Here is a 27464-nt window from a genome sequence, read left to right on the forward strand (position 1 = left end):
TGCCACACGCATAGAGCAGCCAGCCAGTATGAGGATCAGTATGATGAGATGAAATCAACACCAGCCAGGATGCTGCCTGCTCTGCTTTGAGCTCATTGCTCAGATGGATACTGTAGGCCATGCCTGGGCAATTATTTTATCATGGAAGGCCACTTTAGAATATATTTTTGCCATTGTGGGTCAGAGTCATATTACAGGATTATACATCATGTGTATGACTATGTTGAAAGATATATCTACTGCAAATCATGTCCAGATATGCTACTTATTTAACTTTTTTAACATGCACAGAAATAAACCACATCCATGTTCTCCTTTTGGTAGGTGTTTTCATTATTAAACATGCAATGAACTACACAGAGGGAAAGTACACTGTTCAATCAGCGCCACGGACAGAACTCTTGTTAATCTTACATCTAGATGTTCCGCTAGCGGAACACCTGCTCCAATATCCAATGATGGGCGTGGCGCGAAATACAAATTCCTCTAAAATCCGAAAACTTCCATTTTTCAAACATATGACTATTTTACAGCATTTTAAAGACAAGACTCTCGTTAATCTAACCACACTGTCTGATTTCAAAAAGGCTTTACAGCGAAAACAAAACATTAGATTATGTCAGCAGAGTACCCAGCCAGAAATAATCAGACACCCATTTTTCAAGCTAGCATATAATGTCACAAAAACCCAGAAGACAGCTAAATGCAGCACTAACCTTTGATGATCTTCATCAGATGACAACCCTAGGACATTATGTTATACAATGCATGCATGTTTTGTTCAATCAAGTTCATATTTATATCAAAAAACAGCTTTTTTACATTAGCATGTGACGTTCAGAACTAGCATACCCCCCGCAAACCTCTGGTGAATTTACTAAATTACTCACGATAAACGTTCACAAAAAAACATAACAATTATTTTAAGAATTATAGATACAGAACTCCTCTATGCACTCGCTATGTCCGATTTTAAAATAGCTTTTCGGTGAAAGCACATTTTACAATATTCTCAGTAGATAGCCCGGCATCACAGGGCTAGCTATTTAGACACCCACCAAGTTCAGCACTCACCAAAATCAGATTTACTATTAGAAAAGTTTGATTACCTTTGATGTTCTTCGTTAGAATGCACTCCCAGGACTTCTACTTCAATAACAAATGTAGGTTTGGTCCAAAATAATCCATAGTTATGTTCCATCAGCGACGTTTTGTTCGTGCGTTCTAGACACTATCCCAATGGTAAATAAGGGTCGTGCGCATGGCGCATTTCGTGACAAAAGATTTCTAAATATTTCATTACCGTACTTCGAAGCATGTCAACCGCTGTTTAAAATCAATTTTTATGCCATTTTTCTCGTAAAAAAGCGATAATATTCCGACCAGGAATCTGCAATTAGGTAAACAGCCGAAAGAAAATACATCACGGGGTCGACTCGGGCACGCGCCTAAACCTTTTGTCTGCTGATAGACCACTTAGCAAAAGCGCTCGTGTGTTTCAGCCAGGGCTTTGAATTACGTCATTCAGCTTTTTCCCGGGCTCTGAGGGCCCATGGAAGCCGTAGGAAGTGTCACGTAACAGCAGAGATCCTTTGTAATGGATAGAGAGAATCAACAAGGGGAAGAAATGGTCAGACAGGGTACTTCCTGAACAGAATCTTCTCATGTTTTGGCCTGCCAAATGAGTTCTGTTATACTCACAGACACCATTGAAACAGTTTTAGAAACTTTGGAGTGTTTTCTATCCAAAGCTAATAATTATATGCATATTCTAGTTTCTGGGCAGGGGTAATAATCAGATTAAATCGGGTACGTTTTTTATCCAGCCGTGAAAATACTGCCCCCTATCCATAACAGGTTAACAGGTATGCACAAAAACACAAGAAAGAGAGAGTTCAATATTACATTTAAAACTACTCAATCAGTGTGAGGAGTGAAGTCTCTGATGGGCATTGACTAGAGCAGTGAAGTCAGGTATAGTTCCTGACGTTGCTATGCGCAGGATTGCTGAGAGGTGATCTGTGCCTTGACTTGTTATATTTCATCACTGAAAATGTCTGTTTACATAAACTAAGCAAAACAAGAGAAATCCAAATAACTTCACAGATCTTCATTGTAAAGGGTCTTCACTGTTTCCCATGCTTGTTTAATGAACCATAAACAATTCATGAACATGCACCTGTGGAACGGTTGTTAAGACACTAACGGCTCTCAGACGGTAGGCAATTAAGGTCACAGTTATGAAAACTTAGGACACTAACGAGGCCTTTCTACTGACTCTGAAAAACACCAAAAGAAAGATGCCCAGGGTCCCTGCTCATCTGCGTGAACGTGCTTTAGGCATGCTACAAGGAGGCATGAGGACTGCAGATGTGGCCAGGGCAATAAATTGCAATGTCCGTACTGTGAGGCGCCTAAGCCAGCGCTACAGGGAGACAGGACAGACAGCTGATCGTCCTCGCAGTGGCAGACCACGTGTAACAGCACCTGCACAGGATCGGTACATCCGGACATCACACTTGCGGACAGGTACAGGATGGCAACAACAACTGCCCGAGTTACACCAGGAACACACAATCCCTCCATCAGTGCTCAGACTGTCCACAATAGGCTGAGAGAGGCTGGACTGAGGGCTTGTAGGCCTGTTGTAAGGCAGGTCATCACCAGACAAACCCACTGTCGCTGGACCAGACAGGACTGGCAAAAAGTGCTCTTCACTGACGAGTTGCGGTTTTGTCTCACTAGGGGTGATGGTCGGATTCGTGTTTATTGTCGAAGTAATGAGCATTACACCAAGGCCTGTACTCTGGAGCGGGATCGATTTGGAGGTGGAGGATCCATCATGGTCTGGTGCGGTGTGTCACAGCATCATCGGACTGAGCTTGTTGTCATTGCAGGCAATCTCATCGCTGTGTGTTACAGGGAAGACATCCTCCTCCCTCATGTGATACCCTTCCTGTAGGCTCATCCTGACATGACCCTCCAGCATAAGAATGCCATCAGCCATACTGCTCATTCTGTGCATGATTTCCTGCAAGACAGGAATGTCAGTGTTCTGCCATGGCCAGCGACGATCTCAGATCTCAATCCCATGGAGCACATCTAAGACCTGTTGGATGGAGGGTGAGGGCTAGGCCATTCCCCCCAGAAATGTCCAGGAACTTGCATGTGCCTTGGTGGAAGAGTGGGGTAACATCTCACAGCAAGAACTGGCAAATCTGGTGCAGTCCATGAAGAGGAGATGCACTGCAGTACTTAATGCAGCTGGTGGCCACACCAGATACTGATTGTTACTTTTGATTTTGACCCCCCCTTTGTTCAGGGACATATTATTCCATTTCTGTTAGTCACATGTCTGTGGAACTTGTTCAGTTTATGTCTCAGTTGTTGAATTTTGTTATGTTCATCCAAATATTTACACATATTTTATTTACAGTTTTCCGAAAATAAACGCAGTTGACAGTGAGAGGACGTTTCTTTTTTTGCTGAGTTTACATAGGTTGACCCAAACAGTACAAACATCTTCTGAGCATGACTCAGTTTTGTTCATCGAGAGATGCATAGAACCTCGTCAGTGACATTGTTTTTAATAGTTCTCCAATCACTGCATCCGACTGAAGATCGATAAGCTCAAGTTGCAGGTCAGTGGGAGCGTTATCCACATTGAAGGTGAAAGGAGAGGAAACCAACAGCATGTCATTTTCCAACACTTTCAAATCCTCAAAACGGCGAGAAAACTCACCGTTCAAAGCACGCAGCAGCGATGTATACTTCTCCCGCTGGTCATCTGATAGGGAACAGACTAGTAGTGTCGGAAGGTGGGTGAGATTGTTGGCTTCTACTTGACGGGTCAGGAGGAGTAATTTTCCCTTGAAAGCTTTGACAAGGCTGTACATCTGATGTGCAAAAAGGCCCTTCCCTTGTAGTTTGGAATTCAGTTCATTCATGGAGGGCGATGATGTCCACGGTGAAGGCAAAATCAGCCAACCATGGTTTATCTTGCTGTTGAGGGTAATCCACATATTTTCCTTTCACTTGCAAAAACTCCGCAATCTCCGACTTGAGGTCCCACACCCCTTTAAACACCTTCCCCAAATTCAGCCATCTCACGTTTGTGTGGTAGGGGAGATCTGCATGGCCCGACTCTGTCTCTTCCAACAGTGAGACAAACTGTCTGTGGTTTAAAGATTTTGCTCTTATGAAGTTTACCACTTTAGTGACCGTATCCACAACATGGCACATTTTAAATACACATTTACAGAGCACCCCCTCATGAATATTGCAATGCAGGAAAAAATATATATTTTCTGGGTTCAGCTCAGCTACTTGATCTTGTATCCATTTTAAAAGACCAATGTTTTTTTCCTGTCAAGTTTGGGCACCCATCAGTGGTCACACTGGATAACTTCTTTCAAAACCCAGTCCCAGCTTTGCCACACACTTATTAACCTCCTCCAATAAATCTTTCCCTGTGGTTGTGCTCTTCATTGACTGCACTGAAGCAAGCTCCTGTGTAATTTCAAAGTCTGGGGTTATGCCTCGTAAGAATATCAACAACTGCGCCGTGTCATGTGCATCACTGCTCTCATCCAGGGCCAAGGAGAAATGGGTGTCTTTCTGTTGTTCCATATTCTTTGTGATGTCAAAGATGGGCAAAGTTTTGCTACAGAGTCAATTAAACATTCTTTAATGAATTTGCCCTCAGCGAATGACTTGCTATGTTTCGCAATTTTGTGGGACAGTACATAGCTAGCTCTCGCAATTCTGTCGTTTGCTGGATGAAGTTTTGTGAAAAGTCCTTGCTGCTTTTGCAACTGAGAAAGCAACTCTTTCGATGCACTTGCCCTCTGCTCAGAAGACATATTCCTATATTTCTTTGCATGCTTCGTCTGGAAGTGTCAGGAGAAGTTGTAGTCTTTCAAGACAGCGATGCTCTCTTTGCACACTAAGCACACAGCTTTCCCTGATACCTCAATAAAGAAATATTTCAATGTCCACTCTTGCTGGAACACCCTACATTCATTGTCTACTTTCCTTTTCTTTGAAATCTTTGAAAAACTGATTTTTGCCAATTTATAGCTAGCTACCATTGATTTTGTTAGTCACTCTCTCTCAGATATCATATTAAACATTTTACTCCAACCCATGGCAAAATGTGTAGAATTGCAGGAAATTAGCTGTAAAATGGCACATGTTTCTCTCCACCACATGGCAAAATGTGTAGAATTACAGCAAACTTGATTTATAATGGGAACATTTTCTCTACGCACGATGGATGTGGGTACTGTACCCAGAACGGAGATCCACTACGGCCCCTCATGATGAGATCAGATTTTTTTGTGGACCCCACAACTGTTTTTAACTGTGTATGTTGCTAGTTATTATTACAGTATAATAACTGTATTATAAGTTGAAAATAGTATACGTTTTAAACCATACAGTATGTAGAGCAGCAGTAGTAACAACCTGACATGGGGGAAGTGAGAAAAATACTAGGAAATGAATCATACAGTAGCAGAGAGAGTGCAAAGTGGTTGTTTAACCCTTTGACGGATATCAGCACACGTGTTTGAGCATTCTACAGTGGTCACTGCGTTGTATGCTCAAACCGGTGTGATTAGAACAATTTACTCGATACGATTGACGCAACAGTCAGCGTTCGAGCTGGCCACACTTTATTTCCACAGAAACAATTTGTACAAACACAGTCTTTACAACTTTATGTCCTCAATGTGATCCGTTTTAGTTTTGGATACAATGTTCAGACATTCATAGAAGTTGGAACAGCTTAACACAATTCTCATCCAAATTGGAATATGCAGGCTACATTAGTCCAAGTGCTAAATGAGGAAAGAGTGAGCTAACACAAGCGGTCATATTTAGCTAACTCTCTACTGACAGAAACCATAATATGAATTAGCTAATAGCAATTACTATTTACAATTCAACACATTACGGGTGAGCTCACCAGTGATCAGAATAATTGAGTAAAACACTTTCTAAAAGTTGAAAGTAATCCCAGAGTTTGTGCGATCCTCCATGTAGTTTTTTTTCCCGCTTCAACCAAAGAAGAGGCGACAAAATGAGTTGGGTCTGTTTGCAGTATGCATGTTGAAGGGGGTGTGTCGTGTACCATCATTCACTTTTTACTCAAAAGACGAGTGAACCTTCCCTTCACCTCGTTTTGTAAAAACATCTTTGTATAATGTCAACAAACATGGCTGCACACATAGTTGGCAATTACCTTAGCATTAACTCATCATAATCAGCACAACCTTAAAAAAAAGTTTTACACACATCATACAGTGTGTGTCCATTACAATCTATGCAAGAATCGGAATGCATTATTTGTCAACACCAGTACTTGAAAATGTGAATAAAACAGTGAATAAATACATTATTACCACACAAACCATTTTCTGATAATAATTTATTGATACAATTGGCACGTGCCGGCAGTCAATCATGTAACTTCTGACACTCTTGCGTAACCTCTGACACTCACTCGGAGCCATTCAGTGTTGTTGTTTATGTATGTAGCTAATGGGCTAAGCTGTATCATTAGCAATGTTTTTCAAAAGGAGACACCTCACAAATGCCGAAATTCTGGGTATGAAAGTGAGGAATCAGATTCTGACAGTGACAGTGAGGAACTGCCCCACAAACCTTGTGCCCATTGAGAACTCTGAATCTGAGGACCCCTTGCCAACCAACGAAGTCCCAGGTCTCTTTGAAGATGCTGGTGATGAGGCAGACTAACAGTGGGTGAAGTACGGGGAACAGAGGTAGTTGGAAGGCCAGCAGTCATTTCACCCCTCCTGGCCCTGCTGTTGGCTTCGAGGAGTCCCAGTCTGGAGTGCAAACTCCTTGCCATCACCCGCTGAGGCAGAGTGCTTCAAACTGTTTCTGACAGAGGAGCTGGTAGAAGACAGTGGAGAAGACCAATCGCTATGCCTTGTAGCTACAGGAGAAGAGAGAGCCAGGAATGAGGGGGAAGCTTGCTAAATGGGTGACAACCACAATCAGGAAAATGTATAACTTCCTGGTAACAGTCCTTCTCATGGAAAGCATTTGGTCGGGTGTTTGTGCTATACAAGGACCTATGCATTGACAAGTCCCTCGTGTTATGGAAGGGTTTGCTGGAGTTCCATCTATACATTCCCTCCAAAAGGCACAGGTTTGTTAGTTATTTTTCATGTGTCTTGTGAAAACAGGTTCTATCCAGGACATTATAGTCTACACAGGATCCACCACTGACCTCCAACATTATGAGGGGCTTGGGGTGTCTGGGTCCATGGTGATGAGTTCACTGGCTCCTCATCTCACGAAGGGACACACTTTGTATGTGGACAATTGGTACAGCAGTGCCACACTTTTCCAGCATTTGCTCTCCAACAGCACAGGGGCCTGTGGCACAGTCTAGCTGAAAAAGGAATGGGATGCTAGAATTTGGAAGCAGGAAGATACAGAGCGGGAAGATAGAGTTCAAGGAGAACGGTCAACAGCTGACAGTAAAGTGGCATGACAAACTGGACGTCCATATACTCTCCACTGTCCATACAGCAGCCATGTTGGTCACAGGGAAGGTGGACCACCTGACAGGAGAGAGAAAGATCAAACCGGACTTTGTGCTTGACCTATAAACTCCAAATGGGAGCAGTGAATAAGGTGGACATGAGAAACAGTTTTATGGAATGCGCTCACACAACTGGTATAAGAATATTTTTTCCCCCATGTGATCGACACTGCTATCCTCAATGGCCACATAGTTCACCACTGCCAGCTAATAGGTGAGATGATTACTGAACAAATGTATTTTGAAATTGGACGTACAGTTCACATACAAATCACATACAGTTCCATTATGCAATTATATTGACAATATCTTACCCAGGTAAACCACTCCCTCATCATCCTCACCACTCCCTCATCCTCCCCTCTCCCCCATAGGTGAGGTGATTACTTACCAAAAGTACAGAGAGAAGCTCATGAGAGAGCTGCTGGAGGAGCACCACACCCCTTGGCGTCCATCCACTGGGGGCAGTCCTGCTGCAGACAGTCCCCTACACCTCAATGCACAGCATTTTCCCTCGGAAGTCCCTCAAACTGCTGCTCAAAGCAGTCACACACGGAGGCATTGCAAAGTCTGCCTGTCCAGCACCAGGAGAAGGAAGCAGAGGAGGTTGACAAAGTACATGTGTTTAGCTTATGACACACCCTTGTGTGTTGCGCCATGCTTTGGGTAGTACCATATGCTCAAGCACTATTGAGCACATCTGCAGCAATTACTGACTGACTGACTTGACAGGTGACCTGCCATGATACAATGCCTTAAGGGGTGGGAATTTAGTTTTTGTTGTTTAATCACTACATATTGAAATATGGGTTATGCATATTTATAAGTTGTCAGTCTTTTCTTGCTGTTTTCTTTTCTCTAGTAAAACTCATTTTTGTTGCTCAACCACTACTACTAGTTCAATAAAATAGACAACCACATATAGGCATGTCTTTTCTAGCTGTTTGTTCCTTCAGTAAAACTGTAAAGGAGTGTACAATACATTATGCTCCATAAATAGATACATACGGTGTGCTACAGTAGAAACAACAACAACTTACAGAAACAAATATTATAATGTAATAAGGTACTTACTTTGATAGGAACACACACAAGTCCAAAGTAATTATTAGTAAGGAAAACAACAATGAAGGCAATGTGGGCACCAGCCGGAAAATGTGCCAGGGGGGAAATCTTCGGACAGGTTCTGTTCTGACTGGAGATGTGCAAATGTCTGCATACTTGACCTGGGGAAATACTGGGGGAGTACTTGGGTTCTCATCGAAGAGAGACATTTATCTGGCTCATCTAGCTAATCCTCGCCTTACATTAGCACAGCATGCCTCAAATGTAAATTGTCCTCCACAGTGAAATGGGCTACTTTTATGTGAATTAATGAGATGGAACGTTGAAACATAGCAGTCAGAGTGCCTTAGTTTGAGGGTGTTTTGTTTTTGGAACAGTGAGAGCATTGACATCACCTGCATAAATAAAATTACGCTGGCTGGGTGGACCGTTAAAATGTACACTACCGTTCAAAAGTTCGGGGTCACTTAGACCAATGTCAACAGTGAAGAGGTGACTCCGGGATGCTGGTCTTATAGGCATAGTTGCAAAGAAAAAGCCATATCTCAGACTGGCCAATAAAAATAAAAGATTAAGCCAGCATCCCGGAGTTGCCTCTTCACTGTTGACGTTGAGACTGGTGTTTTGCGGGTACTATTTAATGAAGCTGCCAGTTGAGGACTTATGAGGCGTCTGTTTCTCAAACTAGACACTCTAATGTACTTGTCCTCTTGCTGAGTTGTGCACCAGCGCCTCCCACTCCTCTTTCTATTCTGGTTTGTGCTGTTCTGTGAAGGGAGTAGTACACAGCGTTGTATGAGATTTTTAGTTTTTTGCCAATTTCTCGCATAGAATCGTTTCTCTGAACAAGAATAGACTGACAAGTTTCAGAAGAAAGTGCTTTGTTTCTGGCCATTTTGAGCCTGTAATCGAACCCACAAATGCTGATGCTCCAGATACTCAACTAGTCTAAAGAAGGCCAGCTTTTTTGCTTCTTTAATCAGCACAAGAGTTTTCAGCTGTGCTAACATAATTGCAGAAGGGTTTTCTAATCAATTAGCTTTTAAAAATGATAAACTTGGAATAGCTAACACAACATACCATTTGAACACAGGAGTGATGGTTGCTGATAATGGACCTCTGTACGCCTATGTAGATATTCCAGAAAAAATCTGACGTTTCCAGCTACAACAGTCATTTGCAACATTAACAATGTCTACACTGTAGTTTTTATTTTTATTTGAATGGACAAAAAAATGTTTTCTTTTCAAAAACAAGGACATTTCTAAGTGACCCCAAACTTTTGAATGGTAGTGTATTTGGAACTCACATGTGAAAAGGTTAATGGAATATATTCACAGTCACACTGATATTCAGTACACTATGAATGGCCATGGAGATAAGACTGATTGGACTGTACCAGAGTAAGTGACCCTCTGCAATGCCACCCTTAGCCTTGTAAATTTGCCCATTTGTAAGTTAATATTTGTCTGTATCCTTTTCTCAAAAGTCACTAGAAATGTAGCATTTAAAATTTGGGGGCATGTCCCCTGACCCCGTAGCAAAATGTGTATCCCAAATGGCAAAGTTGTTCCTATGCTTCTGTGTGTGTGTGTGTTGTGTTGGCCAGTACATGAGGTACATTTGGGTCCAGAGCCCTGCAGTACCAGAGTCCTGGAGAGAAACAAGATGGCTGTTCCATCTGTTAGGGCCTACAGAGCCAAGCAGACCACTGTGATGCTACTGTGACACACGAACACAAACACACCAGCTGTGGCCCCACCAAAATAACCACACAGAGAAACCCACAGACTGAACAAAACACTAGTCACAATGAATCTTTAAAAATAGTCAAAGGCATCATTAAATAGTTTACTTGATAAAAACACTGACAGTATGTTTGCTAAATTAGCTTTATGGCTAAAATCTAGTACAGAACATACAGTACATCAATGTTCAGTGTCTGTGTCATTAGTTTAATAAATATAGCCAGAATTCAAAAGGCCAGGTGGAGCTATTATTATATTTCCTTTACCTATCCAACCTTGACCGAGCTACTACATGTGCCAAGGTGCTAGTGGTCGATATGGTATTCAGCAAAGTATTTCACTTGCAGAGAAGTATTGGCCACACAGCTGCAGTGACGGGAATGATCCACTAGGTGGGGGAAGACATCCATTATTGACAATGAACCTCACAACACCACACTAGATAGGTGCTATCTAGAACCTAAATAGGTTCTCTGGCCGTCCCCATAGAAGAACCCTTTGAAGAACCTTTTTTGGTTCCAGCTACATGGAAACTGAAACGGTTCTACCTGGAATCTAAAAGGGTTTGGCTTGAAGACTAAATGTTTCCAGACAGACCATAGTCAACAGAGTATGTAAACAACATACAGTCTATGGTAAACACAAACAAGTGAATACATATACGTTACTGCTTGTTTCTATCTCTGGTTCTTACCATGGCTGTCTACTGTGTGTAGTACCTACCCAGCTTACAAAAACTGTTTTTTTGATAGTTCCCAGAACATTCGTTAGGTCAAGGCAAATGTTCTCATAACACAAAAACTGTCCAGTCATGCTGGTGATTATATAATATTTGTATAAAACATTCACCTGATGTTGCAAGAACATTCCTAGAACATATTTAATGTGATTTTCAAAGGTTCCCAGAATATTTCATTAGGTTGTGGGAACAGTCTGGTGGGAACATTGTGGGTACATCACAAAATGTTAAATACTGTTGAAGTAACATGGCTACAGGTTCATCTGCCTCACCTAAAGCCCATTCTTGTGGGAAGCTGCTATAGACCACCAAGTGCTAACAGTCCGTATCTGGATAGCATGTGAAATGCTTGATAATGTATGTGATATCAACATGGAGGTTTATTTTCTGGGTGATTTTTAAATACTGACTGGCTTTCATCAAGCTGCCCACTAAAGAAAAAGCTTAAAACTGTAGCCAGTGCCTGCAACCTGGTTCAGGTTATCAGTCAACCTACCAGAGTACTTACAAACAGCACAGGAATGAAATCATCAACATGTATTTTTTGATTTAACCTTATTTAACTAGGCAAGTCAGTTAAGAACAAATTCTTATTTACAACAACGGCCTACACCGGCCAAACCTGGGCCAATTGTGCACCGCCCTCTGGGACTCGCAATCACAGCTGGTTGTGATACAGCCTGGATTTGAACCAGGGTGTCTGTAGTGACGCTTCTAGCACTGAGATGCAGTGCCTTAGACCACTGCACCACTCGGGAGCCCCATAGGGTAGGACATTCAAAAAGCACGGCACTTACACAAATGACTGATGACTGACAGAGAAATCTATGATAAAAATATTGTGGGAGCTGTTTTGTTGAACTTCAGTGTGGATTTTGACATTATCGATCATAGTCTGCTGCTGGAAAAAAAGTATGTGTTATGGCTTTACACCCCTGGCTATATTGTGGATAAAGAGTTACCTGTCTAACAGAACAAAGAGGATGTTCTTTAATGGAAGCTTCTCAAACATAATACAGGTATAATCAGGAATTCCCCAGGGCAACTGTCTAGGCCCCTTAATTTTTTTCAATCTATACTAATGATATGCCAATGACTTTGAGTAAAGCCAGTGTGTCTATGTATGCAGAGGACTCAACACTATACACATCAGCTACTACAGCGACTGAAATCACTGTAACACTTAACAAAGAGCTGCAGTTAGTTTCAGAATGGGAGACAAGTAATAAGTTAGTCCTAAATATTTCCAAAACTAAAAGCATTTTATTTGCGACAAATCATTCACTAAACCCCAACTAAATATTGTAATAAATAATGTGGAAATTGAGCAAGTTGAGGTGATTACACTACTTGGAGTAACCCTGGATTGTAAACTGTCATGGTCAAAACATGTAGATACAGTAGTAGCTAAGATAGGGAGAAGTCTGTCCATAATAAAGCGTTGCACTGCCTTTTTAACAACTCTATCAACAAGGCAGGTCCTACAGGCCCTAGTTTTCTCGCACCTGGACTACTGTTCAGTCACAAAGAGGGACCTCGTAAAATTGGCTCAGAACAGGGCAGCACAGCTGGCCCTTAAATGTGCATATGCCTGCAAAACGCTTATGGCTCAAAGTGGAGGAGAGATTGACTTCATCACAACTTGTTTTTATAAGAAGTGTTGACATGCTGAATGCACAAGGCGTCTGTTTAAACAACTAGCACACAGCTCTGACACCCATGTATACCCCACAAGACATGCCACTAGAGGTCTCTTCATGACAGATGCAAGCAGTTGAATCAGATTCTTTTTTTAAACAGATAAAAATACACCTTATGGATAAGCGGGGACTGTGAAGAGACACACACACAGGCACAGACACCCGCTTACACATACACATGATAATATACGCACTCTATACACACTTACAAATGGATTTTGCATTGTAGATATGTGGTAGTAGAGTGACCTGAGTGAACACGTAATGTTTTGTGAAAAGTGTTATGAAATGTAATGTCATGTAATATTTTTAATTGTATATAACTGCCTTAAATGTTTAAATAACTGCCTTGGCAGCAGCTAATGGGGATCCTTAATAAATACCAATACAAAACATTTTCCAGTTGTGCGGATGATTCTACAATGTTTAGTTTAGGGTGCAAAAAACATTCACCTGATGTTACAAGAACATTCCCAGAACACATTTCGGCAGTTCTTTAACGGTTCCCAGAATGTTTCTTTAGGATATGTCAACATTGTTGGGATATGACAAGAGATAGGTTCCCACAACACTAAAACTGTCCAGTTGTGTTGACATTCAGATAATGTTTGTATCAGGTTGCACAAAACATTCCATTGATGTTGCAAGAATGTTGACAGAACAGCCTTACTGAGTTTTTTTAAACGTTCCCATATCATGTAATTAGGTTGTGGGAACAGTGTGGGTATATTACAAGAGAGAAGTTCACGAAACACAAAATATGCTCAGTTGTGATGACGTTCATAAAATGTTTAAGTTATGTTGCACAGGACATGACATAACACCTGGTCTGTTCTTTAAAGGTTAAGGTTAATTAAGTTATGGGAGTTGTCTTGGATGTAGCAAGAATATTATTGTGACATTCACATCATTGCACAGAACATTCCCACAATGTTGCACAATGTTCCACAATTTCCAAATAAGTCAGTTTTTATGATGTTCATAGCATATTTGAATGATGTTCACGCAATATACATTTTACTTTGTCTTGGAGGTCCTCAGAACATTGCAAGAACATAAGTTTTACCAAATATTACGACAACATTCTCAGCATGCAAATTTGTAGCTCCTTAAAGCATAGCAAAGCAGGTTGGAATACATCCCTATTATGTTTCTCTCCAGATTTAATGGCAATTCGCATTCATAGGACATTTAATCATACAAGGACAACCATATTTTTTTACACATATGTTGACAATCTGCACATTATTTCATTCATAGCAGTGATGTGAAAAAAAAGAATATTAATTTTATCAATATTAATGTTGTCACGCCCTGACCATAGAGAGCCTTTCTATTTCTGTATTTGGTCAGGTCAGGGTGTGATTTGGGTGGGCAATCTAGTTTTCTTATTTCTTTGTTTGGCCGGGTATGGTATCCAATCAGAGGCAGCTGTCTATCATTGTCTCTTATTGGGGATCATACTTAGGCAGCCCTTTTCCCCCTGTGATTGTGGGATCTTGTTTTTGTGTAGCTGCCAGTGAGCAGCCCAGAATGTCACGTTTCATTTCCTTCTGTATTGTTTTTTGGTTTCACTTCATTAAAGGATGTGAAATTCCATGCACGCTGCGCCTTGGCTTATTTACGATAGGGAGTTTGAAGACAGCGAACGTGACAAATGTTGTCGTCATGTTTTTTCTGCATGATAAAATCGATTTCTGAACTACTACTCCCCAATTTTTGGGTGATCTGGTAAAAATTTGCAAAGAGACCAGGGGAAAGGCAGCCTTGCCGTGTACACTACCATTCAAAAGTTTGGGGTCACTTAGAAATGTCCTTGTTTTTGAAAGAAAAGCAATTTCTTTTCCCATTAAAATAACATCAAATTGATCAGAGATACAGTGTAGACATTGTTAATGTTGTAAATGACTATTGTACCTGGAAATGGCAGATTATTTTCTGGAATATCTATATAGGCATACAGAGGTCCATTATCAGCAACCATCACTCCTGTGTTCCAATGGCACTTTGTGTTAGCTAATCCAAGTTTATCATTTTAAAAGGCCAATTGATCATTAGAAAACCCTTTTGCAATTATGTTAGCACAGCTGAAAACTGTTGTGCTGATTAAAGAAGCAATAAACTGGCCTTGTTTAGACTAGTATCTGAAGCATCAGCATTTGTGGGTTCGATTATAGGCTCAAAATCTCCAGAAACTAAGACCTTTCTTCTGAAACTCGACAGTCTATTCTTGTTCTGAGAAATAAACCTAATTAAACATTTTGGGAACCTTTAAAAAAGTGTTCTGGGAATGTTGTTGTAACATCAGGTGAATGTTTTTAGCACCCTAAAAGAAACATTGTATAATCATCCGCACAACTGGACAGTATTTGGTGTTTCGGTGACATATCTTTTGTGATGTCCCCACAATGTTCACACCAGACTGTTCCCACAACCTAATGAAACATTCTGGGAACCGTTACAGAACAGGCAAAAGGTGTCTGGGAACGTTCTTGAAACATCACTCAAATGTTTTATACAAACATTGTATAATCATCAGCACAACTGGACAGTTTTTGTGATATGAGAAAATGTGGGAACTTTCACAGAACCAATTTTGGTTTGCTGGGAAAACATTACTGGTACATTGTGCTATTACATTACCTGTAAACCTAATGAACTTTTTAGAATATTCTGTGGTGGTTGTTATAGAGGATATTTCATTTAAAACATAAACAAATATATTGTTGTCAAAAATATTATTTGATAAAACCTTAACTACAATCTTAGCTAATGTTCTGGGAATGTTCCTGGTTTGCTGGCTGGAGTCTATGCAAACATTGAGATGTGTTTAAACAGTCATGGAAGAATTTTGCATTCCTCTTATGCTTTCTGTGTTGATGCAAGCACTGCAGGGGGATTCCATTATGATATTGTGCATGAGTGTGTGCTATGAGTGTGGGATAAGGTACAGTGTGTGTGTAAATAGGAAAGTGGAGACCAGATAAAGAGAAAGAAGAAGAGGACGGAGGGGGAGCAGTGTCATACAGTACATCAACAAAAGCTACGTTTCACTTTCATGTGCATGCAAGAATGTATTGCATGTTTCTCTGTGTTGACATTGCACACATGTACAGTACATAGCTGTGTCCTACCTTCGTAGGGGAGATGTGTGCATGGACGTTCTCTATTCGGGATAGTTTCTTCTCTGCTACCTGGACCAGCTCTAGCCGTCCCTCTCCCCTGCCCTCCCTGCCCTCTCTCTCTCCCCTGTTGTGGTGGTGCCTGTCTAGGGTTCCATGGTGGCTGCGGAGGGTCCCGTGGTGGCTACCCGGCAGCTCCCTTTCTCTGCCCTCCAAGCCAGGGTAGGGGTGCTGAGGACAGGCCTGGAACTGACCTTGGTCCTGCTGGGGGGTTGAACCATCTTCATCCTGAATCCTGTACTTCTGTAGAGGGTAGATGGTGGGGGGCAGAGAGAAGAGGGCAAGAGATGGGATAGTGAGAGGAAAAGAGAGTGAGAGGCAAAGATAAAATAGGGGAAAGAGGGGAGAGGGACAGGTTTCTGTTAGTTTTCAGGTCACAGTGGAAGAGGACTAAGCACTTCTAAATGGGCTTAATGTCACTCAGCTAGAACTGTATGAAGATCAAACAGACTTTGTTCCATCACACTGAGCATACGCGCTGTGTGTGCGTTTGTGTGTGTATTTATTTATCTGTAGGGCAGCCCAGGTGTAGGACCAGTGTGGAGCTAATAGCTTTAGGAGTGTTTCCCATTGTTCCATGATGATGTAGCCATAATAAATAATAATAAAATAATGTTGCTGAGAAAATACACAGCATGATCACATCTAAAACCCTGCACATGATCACATCTAAAACCCAGCACATACCCACCCAATCAACCAACACAGCACCGCAACAGGGCTTTGTCAATCTGGGCCGCTACCAGACAGGTAGTGGGACTTATTCAAACCATGGAAAAAATACCAGTTATTGGGACTCTCTGGGCAATCAGTGACCAGTGATTTGGCCAATGAATTAACTACCAGGGAGAAATGGAAATCAGCAGGATTGCGATTTCTTTAACCCTTTACACTCTTGAGAATTGGCATAGGTGAACAGGGCCAAATTTAAATGCTTCAAACAGAAGACATATGAGAAGCATATGCATAACCATGGTGGCAATTGAAAAGGAGCACTTTGGAGATTATGGGGAAATTATCAGAACAAAACAGTTCACCTGAATCCAAACATTCTTTTCGCAGCATTTGTCAATAAGGGGTCTAACTGGTGTCTCCAGGTGGCCACACATCTCTCCAAAGTATGCACAGTTACTAAATAATTTCAATGCACTTTTAGGACTCAAGAAAAGAACCTTGAACTATTAGGTGCTTGTTTTTAGCAAGCACATTCCAGGACCAATAACACAATCAGCAATTCATGACACACAGCCACACGCACACGCTAGGGATGGGCACGGTTATTTGAATATCTGAGCGGACGTTAGTATACGAATACTTGAGATAGTATTCATTTGAGAAATGTTTTTTTTTTAACAATGAAAAGGCTTTGTCTCAATTAAATACAATTATCAACAGTAACAGTCAACAGTTTGGACACACCTACTCATTCATTCAAGGGTTTTTCTTTATTTTGACAATTTTCTACATTGCAGAAAAATAGTGAAGACATTAAAACTATGAAATAACACATATGGAAACATATAGTAACCGAAAAAGTGTTAAATAAATCAAAATATATTTGATGTTCTTCAACGTAGCCACCCTTTGCTCGCTCTTGGCATGGCAAGATGGACTACAATTACGGAATTAAGTTAGCTAAATGAAAAGGAGTAGGCTACAACGAGCAACCGACAGGTAGGCTGTTGTTCAATCTGAATGGAGTTGTTGTAGACAAGGATGGGGACCGCAGCAAAATACCCTCAGCTAGCCTTGGTAGCTGGCTATCTTAACTAGCATATTTAAATAGATTTGATGCAGTAAAGATAGGCACTGTCAGATGGGATGATATACTATATATACACAAAAGTATTGTATGTTAACACCCCTTCAAATTAGTGGATTTGGCTATTTGAAACACACCCGTTGCTGACAGGTGTATAAAATTGAGTCTAAAGCCATGCAATCTCTATAGACAAACATCGTCAGTAGAATGGCCTTACTGAAGAGCTCAGTGACTTTCAACTTGGCACCGTCATAGAATGGCAACAAGTAGAATCCAACAAGTCAGTTCGTCACACAGAACGGGACTGCTGAGTGCTGAAGTGCGTAGTGCGTCAACATTGTATTTTCTTCAGTTGCAATACTCACTACCGAGTTCCAAACTGACTCTGGAAGCAACGTCAGCACAATAGCTGTTCGTCGGGAGCTTCATGAAATAGGTTTCCATGGCCGAGCAGCCGCATAAAAGCCTAAAATCACCATGCACAATGCCAAGAGTCGGCTGGAGAGGTGTAAAGCTCACCGCCATTGGACTCTGGAGCAGTGGAAATGCGTTCTCTGGAGTGATGAATCACGCTTCCACATCTGGCAGACCGACAGACTAATCTGGGTTTGCCGGACGTTAATAGTGCCAACTGTAAAGTTTGGTGGAGGAGGAATAATGGTCTCGGGCTGTTTTTCATGGTTCGTGCTAACCCTCTTAGTTCCAGTGAATGGAAATCTTAATGCTACAACATACAATGACATTCTAGACGATTCTCTGCTTCCAACTTGTAGTAACAGTTTGGGCAAGGCCCTTTCCTGTTTCAGCATGACAATGCCAGTGTGCACAAAGCGAGGTCCAAAGAGAAATGGTTTGTCGAGATCAGTGTTTAATAACTTGACTGGCTTGCACAGAGCCCTGACCTCAACCCCATCGAACACCTTTGGGATGAATTGGAATGCCGACTGCGATCAAGGCCTAATCGCCCAACATCAGTGCCCGACCTCACCAGTGCTCTGGTGGCTGAATGAATGCAAGCCCCCGCAGCAATGTTCCAACATCTAGTGGAAAGCCTTCCCAGAAGAGTGGAGGCTATTATAGCAAAAAAGGAGGGACCAACTCCAAATGAATGCCCATGATTTTTGAATGAGATGTTCGATAAGCAGGTGTACACAAAGTTTTGGTCATGTAGTGTAGATAACCTGTTGCATTTACAAGTTTGTAGCGGGAGTCAGTGGCTACTTTTTCTCTCTCTCCCTCCCGTGTCACACACACCACTGCCCCCTGCCCAACGCCACCATTCTGGAGCGTACGCCGTCTCTCTCTCGAGTTGCGCAGGCTGCGCATTAAACAAGTGTCCAAGTTTAAACAAAGTTACCAAAAACACGCTATCAACTATCCGGATATGCCAAAACATTTTAGGAAATTATTTCAAATAGTGAAATTATTCAAAATGCCCATCCCTAACATACACAAACACACTCTAATGCAGTCAGTTTACGGCTGCGGTGTCAACTCAGCTGCCAGCCTCAGGAAGTACGTGTCATCCCATCCCTCTCCTCCAGCCGTACTGCGGTTTGTCCACCCTGTCTGACCTTTAACCAACTGGCCCCTCAGAAGGCTACTCTGGCTTCTTAGGGGTCAGTAGAAGGCACTCTAACAAAATCTACACCATTTGTGCTTAGATGGACAACAGACATACATTTTACCATACAGATTAGCTATTCCAGCTAAAAAGAAACAACCCAATCAGAACCATTTTGGCTGGCTCCCATTTGATTGTGAGAACATTCTAAATGCAACGGGAACATGGCCATCCCAAAACATTTCAAAATACACTTATGTAGCATGCCATTAAGGCAGAGTGTATACAAATGGTAGAGGGAGTAAGTAGAAGTATTGTATTCGCTTCCTGGGTCAACCCATTCCAGTTTCCTCTTCTCCCCTCCTCCCAGCCCTATCAATCACCTAAAATAAGACTCAGTGAGCCCACAGTACTAATCCGGTTTAGAGCAGAGGGCCCAAACAGCAGTAATATGCCATGATATATTCACACACCCCACAAAGACGCAATACATTAGGTCTGGGATGTGTACTACTGCTAAATTACTTGATGTTCTAATAGGAATGTGTATGCTCAGTTGAGCTGTTTACATTCTGCTTTATCATTATCACAAACAGACTGGTGCTCCTGATACTGTAGCTTTGAGAGATAATGTTCATTCCGTTGTTAGAGCAGCAGCATTCAAAGTTGGAGTCGCTGGCAATTGCAGTGGGTTCTCCACATAAAAAAGTATAATAAAAAAACAGAACATTTAAATGTTATTGAGTAAATATATTCATTGGTACTCTTAATTTTGAATAGAGAGATGAAAATGTAATTAATTGAAGGTTATTTGTTGATGTAAAAATATATGGTTGTGTGGAAGAGATATGGGGCGGTGTGTCCCCGCTGAAAAAGTGGAAATACCACTATGTTAGACTGTACATCTGTGTGTAAAAGAGTGTGTGCATAACCTAGCTGAAAAATGTAATTTTTGGATATGTTTGGATTTGAAAATTCAACCGTTGTAATGTAAAGGGATGGGGCTCAAGGGCTGTGTGTTGCTGTGGGTGTTTGAGTGAGAATGACAGTGGAGAGCCAAACAGTAAAAGCACAGCCCCCTTCATTATTGATGCATTGTGCCGACTCATTGCAGACTGAAGTCAGGAGCTGAGCGTTATGTGTTAGCCAGACTAAAGCCTTCCGCATGCTTCAGTTCGGCTGGCACCTAGCCTAGCCGAACCGAACGAGTGTGCTCACATAGTTCCTTAAAATATCTTCACTTGAAAAACGAGACAAAATAGTACTGTTTGTCCATCTTCAGACGCCGTAGCTCGTATACACTTCCTCAAAATAGTCCAAATTAATCAAAGATAACTCAAGAAATCCGTCATAAATGTTAGATTTTTTTGCCGAGGAGATCTTAGTTGCGCAATTTTACATCAGTATTACTCAAATATGCATGAAAACGATCTCTCGTTGAATGACAAACACTTAATTGAAGAATTCCTACAGTTGACCAATCACCGACAAATGGGCATAGACTCCAGCTACCGAACTTTGACTTGCTTCAAGAAAAAATACATTTTCACGAACAGCCGAAAAAAACCCTTTGCCGAAGACCAAAACGAAAAAAAACATCACAAAATGTCTTCATAATATGCACAAACTGTTCCAAACTGTTTCAGATGGGAAGCATGCGGATGCCTTAACACGTTTTTCTTCTGAACTTCTTAAAGCATTGTTGGTTAAGGGCTTGTAAGTAAGTATTTCACTGTGTTGTTGTATTCGGCGCATGTGACAAATAACATTTGATTTGATTTGACAATGACATTCTAGACGATTCCGTGCTTCCAACTTTGTGGCAACAGTTTGGGGGTGGCCCTTTCCTGTTTCAGCATGACAATCACCCAATGCAGAAAGCAAGGTCCATACAGAAATGGTTTGTCGAGATCGGTGACCTCACCCCATCGAACACCTTTGGGATGAATTGGAACGCCTACTGCGAGCCAGGTCTAATAGCCCAACATCAGTGCCCAACCTCACTAATGCTCTTATGGAAGTCCCCACAGCAATGGTCAAACATCTAGTGAAAAGTTACAACACCGAACTGCAGTCAGGTCAAGACCCTGGTGAGGACAACGAGCATGCAGATAAGCTTCCCTGAGACGGTTTCTGACAGTTTGTGCAAAATTTATATGGTTGTGCAAACCCACAGTTTCATCAGCTGTCCAGGTGGCTGGTCTCAGACAATCCCCCAGGTGAAGAAGCCGGATGTGGAGGTCCTGGGCTGGCGTGGATACAGGTGGTCTGAGGTTGTGAAGCTGAGTGGCCTTCCCTAAATTCTCTAAAACGATGTTGGAGGAGACTTACGATAGAGAAATTAACATTCAATTGCCTGGCAACAGCTCTGGTTGACATTCCTGCAGTCAGCATACCAATTGCATGCTCCCTCAAAACTTGAGACATCTGTGGCATTGTGTTGTGTGACAAAACTGCACAAATTTGAGTGGCCTTTTATTGTCCCCAGCACAAGGTGCACCTGTGTAATGATCATACTGTTTAATCAGCTTCTTGATATGCAACACCTGTCAGGTGGATAGATTATCTTTGCAAAGGATACATGCTCATTTAACAGGGATTCAAGCAAATTTGTGCACAACATTTGAGAGAAATAAGCATTTGATGCATATGGAAAATTTCTAGGATATTTTATTTCAGCTCATGAAACATGGGACCAACACTTTACATGTTGCGTTTATATTTTTGTTGTCCGACCAGATGCTTCAAAGCCTCTCATTGGCCAATACATAGCATCAGCAATCCAGGGTTCGTGTACATCATTGTTTGCAACTCATTAATTAATTAATTCAGTCATGAGAATGCTTGTTTAGGCCTATGCCAGGCAGTGTGATAGCTTAATAAATCAACTCCAGCACCCCTGATGAATAGAAGCGTGAGAACTTCCCATTCTATTCTCTCTCATCTAATCCTTAATCAGCTGTGGATGGAGAAAAAGTGTGATGCCAATCAGGCCCCCGAGGACTGGAGATGCCCACCCCTGCTATAGTCTCTCACATCGTTGTTGGTGATCAGGCCTACCACTGTTGTGTCATCGGCAACAGGGACTATGGTGGTCTGTTTGAAACATGTTGGTATTACAGACTCAGTTAGGGACAGTTTGAAAATGTCAGTGAAGACAATTGCCAGTTGGTCACTGCATGCTCAGAGTACACATCCTGGTAATCCGTCTGGCCCTGCGGCCTTGTGAATGTTGACCTGTTTAAAGTTCTTACTCACATCGTCTACGGAGAGCGTGATCACACAGTCATCCATAACTGCTGATGCTCTCATGCATGCTTCAGTTGTAAATGCCTCGACGCGAGCATAGAAGTAGTTTATCTCGTCTGGTAGGCTCGTGTCACTGAGCAGCTTGCGGCTGTGCTTCCCTTTGTAGTCTGTAATAGTTTGCAAGCCCTGCCACATCCTACGAGCGTCGGAGCCAATGTAGTACAATTCGATCTTAGTCCTGTATTGACGCTTTGCCTGTTTGATGGTTCATCAGAGGGCATAGCGGGATTTCTTATAAGCTTCCGGGTTAGAGTCCCACTCCTTGAAAGCGGCAGCTCTACCCTTTAGCTCAGTACAGATGTTGCCTGTAATCCATGGCTTCTGGTTGGGGTACGTACGGTCAGTGTGGGGACGACATCATCAATGCACTTATTGATGAAGCCAGTGACTGATGTGATGTACTCCTCAATGCCATCAGAAGAATCCCAGAACATATTCCAGTCTTTGCTAGCAAAAGAGTCCTGTAGCTTAGCATCTGCTTCATCTGACCACTTTCTTATTGACAGAGTCACTGGTGCTTCCTGCTTTAGTTTTTCTTTATAAGCAGGAATCAGGAATATAGATGTATGGTCAGATTTGCCAAATGGAGGGCGAGGGAGAGCTTTGTACGCGTTTCTGTGTGTGGAGTAAATGTGGTCTAGAGTTTCTTTCCCCTCTGATTGCACATTTAACATGCTGGTAGAAATGATGTAAAACAGATTTGAGTTTCCCTGCATTAAAGTCCCCGACCACTAGGAGCGCCGCCTCTGGATGAGCGTTTTCCTGTTTGCTTATGGCCGTATGAAGCTCATTGAGTGCGGTCTTAGTGCCAGCATCCATTTGTGGTAATATGTCGACAGTTACAATAATACAGATGAAAACTCTTGGTAAATAGTGTGGTCTACAGCTTATCATGAGATACTCTACCTCAGGCGAGCAAAACCCCTTGCCAGAGGCCGCTGTTCTATCCTGCTGAAAAAGCTTAAAACCCGGCAGTTGTATGTCAGTCATGTCGTCGTTCATCCACGACTTTGTGAAACATAAGATATTACAGTTTTTAATGTCCCGTTGGTAGGATATACGTGCTCGTAGTTTGTCTATTTTATCAATTGATTGTACATTGGCTAATAGGACCGATGGTAAAGGTAGATTACCTTCTCGGCGACGGATCCTAACAAGGCACCCGCACCCGGATCTTCGTCCACGATACTTCCGTCTCTTTCTCCTGCGAATTACAGGGATGTGGGCCTTCTCAGGCGTCTGAAGTAAATCCTTCCTGTCCGACTCGTTGAAGAAAAAGTATTCCTCTAGTATGGGGTGAGTAATCACTGTCCTGATATCTAGTTGCTCTTTTCGGTCATAAGACACGGTGGCAGAAACATTATGTACATAAGAACTGTAGCCTTAAGATTCCCCTTCACTGGAACTAAGGGGCCTAGCCCGAACCATGAAAAACAGCCCCAGACCATTATTCCTCCTCCACCAAACAGTTGGCACTATGTATTAGGGCAGGTAGCATTATCTGACATCCGCCAAACCCAGATTAGTCCGTCGGACTGCCAGATGGTGAAGCATGATTCATCACTCCAGAGAACGTGTTACCACTGCTCCAATGGCAGCGAGCTTAACATCACTCCAGTCGACGTTCGGAATTGCTCATGGTTATCTTAGGCTTGTGTGAGGCTGCTCGGCCATGGAAACCCATTGCGTGAAGCTCCCGACGAACAGTTCTTGTGATGACGTTGCTTTCAAAGGCAGTTTGGAACTTAGTAGTGAGTGTTACAACCGAGGACAGACAATTTTCACTTGCTACGCACTTCAAGCACTCGGCTTGAGTCCTATTCTTGCGAGCTTATGTGGTCTACCACTTCACGGCTAAGCCGTTGTTGCTCCTAGACGTTTCCACTTCACAATAACAGCACTTACAGTTGACCAGGGCAGCTCTAGCAGGGCAGAAATTTGACAAACTGAATTGTTGGAAAGGTGGCATCCTATGACGGTGCCATGTTGAAAGTTTCTGAGCTCGTCATTAAAAAACCCACATCAAACAGCTCTGGTTCGATGCAGCCGTTATATATCAAAGCATCTGTGACATGTGGAGGGACTGACTGACTGCACTGCTCTTTTGGCCTCTCTTGGCTTCCGTAATGAGCCCCACATCAGATGCTGCTAATCAGCTCATTCTCTCATCTTCTCCTTCTCTATCCATCTTCACTTTTCCTCCTCTCCCCTCATTCCTCTTCTCTCACTCCTCTCCGGATTTCTCTCTCACTCACTTGTATTGCGTGCTGTACCTCGAGGACCGGAGTTAAATATTGCCCGTGGTCGTACACAAGCCATAAATACACCTATGTCTGAGTGGGAGGCTCAGGCTCTTATGTAAATTAGTGTCATGCAGTAGAGTGTAAGGACTGGAGCAGACATGATGTGTGAGGTTTTGAGTCATTGTGCCAACGCTGGGCAGGGATGGTTTGGGCTGCGTGACTGGAGATTGAGGGAGAGGAGAGAGAGGCCTTCAGTACCCTTCTGGCTATGGGACGCCCCCCTCAGCTTTCTCTCTCTCTCTCTCTCTCGCTTACATACATACACACACACGTGCAAACCCTGCCTAATTTCTGCCCCCGCCTCTCACACACAGTCACATAGCCTGGCATAAGCGGGTCAAAGCATAGCAAGCCCAGCAAGACTCACAAAGGACAGAATAGAAATGGTACCTCTGTTTGTAGCCTGCTCAGTTTGTATCATGGTTTGCTATAGCTACAACCTGAGAGCATCTGAGTGGGTGGTTAGCTGTTTGACAGGATGCCACATGGCAGGTTGTACCACTCTGCCATTGCACACTCATGCTGGGGGATCTGTACAGTACGGTAGGTAGGCCCATCAGATGGCAGCTACACTATAGTATGTGGACACCCCTTCAAATTCGGCTATTTCAGCCACACCCGTTGCTGACAGGTGTATAAAATCGAGCATACCGCCATGCAATCTTCATAGACAAACATTGGCAGTAGAATGGCCTCAAGCTCTTAAAGACCTCTACAGATCGGTGTCCCACCTTCGGGACGGTTGAGCTAATGTGCGCTAATGTGATTAGCATGACGTTGTAAGTAACAAGAACATTTCCTAGGACATAGACATATCTTATATGGGCAGAAAGCTTAAATTCTTGTTAATCTAACTGCACTGTCCAATTTACAGTAGCTATTACAGTGAAAACATGCCATGCTATTGTTTGAGGAAAGTGCACAGTTATGTACTTGAACATGTATCTAATAACCAATTAGGCATATTTGGGCAGAGTTGATACAACATTTTGAACAGAAATGCAATGGTTCATTGGATCAGTCTAAAACTTTGCACATACACTGCTGCCATCTAGTGGCCAAAATCTAAATTGTGGCTAGTCCAAAATCAGATAATGGCCTTTCTCTTGCATTTCAAAGATGATGGAACAAAAAACAAACAAAAAACATGGTCGTTTTTTTCTTTGTATTATCCTTTACCAGATCTAATGTGTTATTTTCTCCTACATTAATTTTACATTTCCACAAACTTCAAAGTGTTTCCTTTCAAATGGTATTTTTTGGAGAAATGTCCTCTGGTCTGATGAAACAAAAATAGAACTGTTTGGCCTTAATGACCATCGTTATGTTTGGAGGAAAAAGGGGGAGTCTTGCACTTCACAAAATAGATGGCATCATGAGGAACGAAAATTATGTGGATATATTGAAGCAACATCTCAAGACATCAGTCAGGAAGATAAAGCTTGGTGAAAATGGGTCTTCCAAATAGACAATGACCCTAAGCATACTCCAAAGTTGTGGCAAAATGGCTTAAGGACAACAAAGTCAAGGTATTGGAGTGGCCATAACAAAGCCCTGAACTCAATCCTATAGAAAATGTGTGGGTAGAACTGAAAAGCGTGTGCGAGCAAGGTGGCCTACAAACCTGACTCAGTTACACCAGCTCTGTCGGGAGGAATGGGCCAAAATTCACCCAACTTATTGTGGGAAGCTTGTGGAAGGCTAACCGAAACGTTTGACCCAAGTTAAACAATTTAAAGTCAATGCTACCAAATACTAATTGAGTGTATGTAAACTTCTGACCCACTGGGAATGTGATGAAATAAAAGCTGAAATAAATAATTCTCTCTTCTATTATTCAGACATTTCACATTCTTAAAATAAAGTGGTGATCCCAACTAGCCTAAGACAGTCAATTTTTACTAGGATTAAATGTCAGGAATTGTGAAATACTGAGTATAAGTGTATTTGGCTAAGGTGTATGTAAACTTCTGAGTTCAAATGTACATGCATATGCACGTTCTGTACATACATGTGTACGCACACACGTACGCACGGACGCAGGCACACACAGCTTTTTACTGCATACACCCCAGTTCAGTAAGTTGGTTTCAGTGAATGGCCTCAGTCTGTTTGCTGTAGAGCTATGGAGGAGTTGATGGAAGGGAAGAAAGTGGAAATAGATCGAACTGTCTCATCTCTCTGCGCTGTTCTTCATCTCCAGCTCTGTTCGCTCTGAGCAGTAGCTCCCCTCACAATCTCTCGACACAATGAGATGGGAGGAGGAGGAAGAGGGAAGAGTAAACCTGCAGTCACTGAATAATTTGGATTTATTTAGAAACCTCAAGCAGCAGACAGAGGACACCCAGACAGAAGAGTTTTGTCTCTCGCCTCATCTATTAATTAAGTTACTTGTCTTCAGCAATACCATATTCAGGTAAACTGCAGCCACTAACAGTCTCTCTCTCTCCCATGGCTGACGTTTCCTCTGACAGCCAAACTCCCATCCTGAGCCTTCTCTTATACACCAACCAAGC

General features: G+C 42.2%; 1 protein-coding gene across 3 annotated transcripts in view; it reads right to left on the bottom strand.

Moving 5' to 3' along the window:
• The window catches only part of LOC115192178 (discs large homolog 1-like protein), a 218006-nt gene that overhangs the window by 188226 nt on the left and 2316 nt on the right, over positions 1 to 27464 (bottom strand). Inside the window, exon 2 of one of the 3 annotated variants that reach the window (XM_029750381.1) lies at positions 15963 to 16253. In XM_029750381.1, the coding sequence (XP_029606241.1) occupies positions 15963 to 16253 (291 nt within the window). Of the gene's footprint in view, positions 1 to 15962; positions 16254 to 27464 lie in introns of those variants that run through there. The other 2 variants (XM_029750384.1, XM_029750388.1) reach the window with 2 other exon arrangements.

Source organism: Salmo trutta, chromosome 4, assembly GCF_901001165.1.
Source record: "Salmo trutta chromosome 4, fSalTru1.1, whole genome shotgun sequence".
Classification (NCBI taxonomy): domain Eukaryota; kingdom Metazoa; phylum Chordata; class Actinopteri; order Salmoniformes; family Salmonidae; genus Salmo; species Salmo trutta.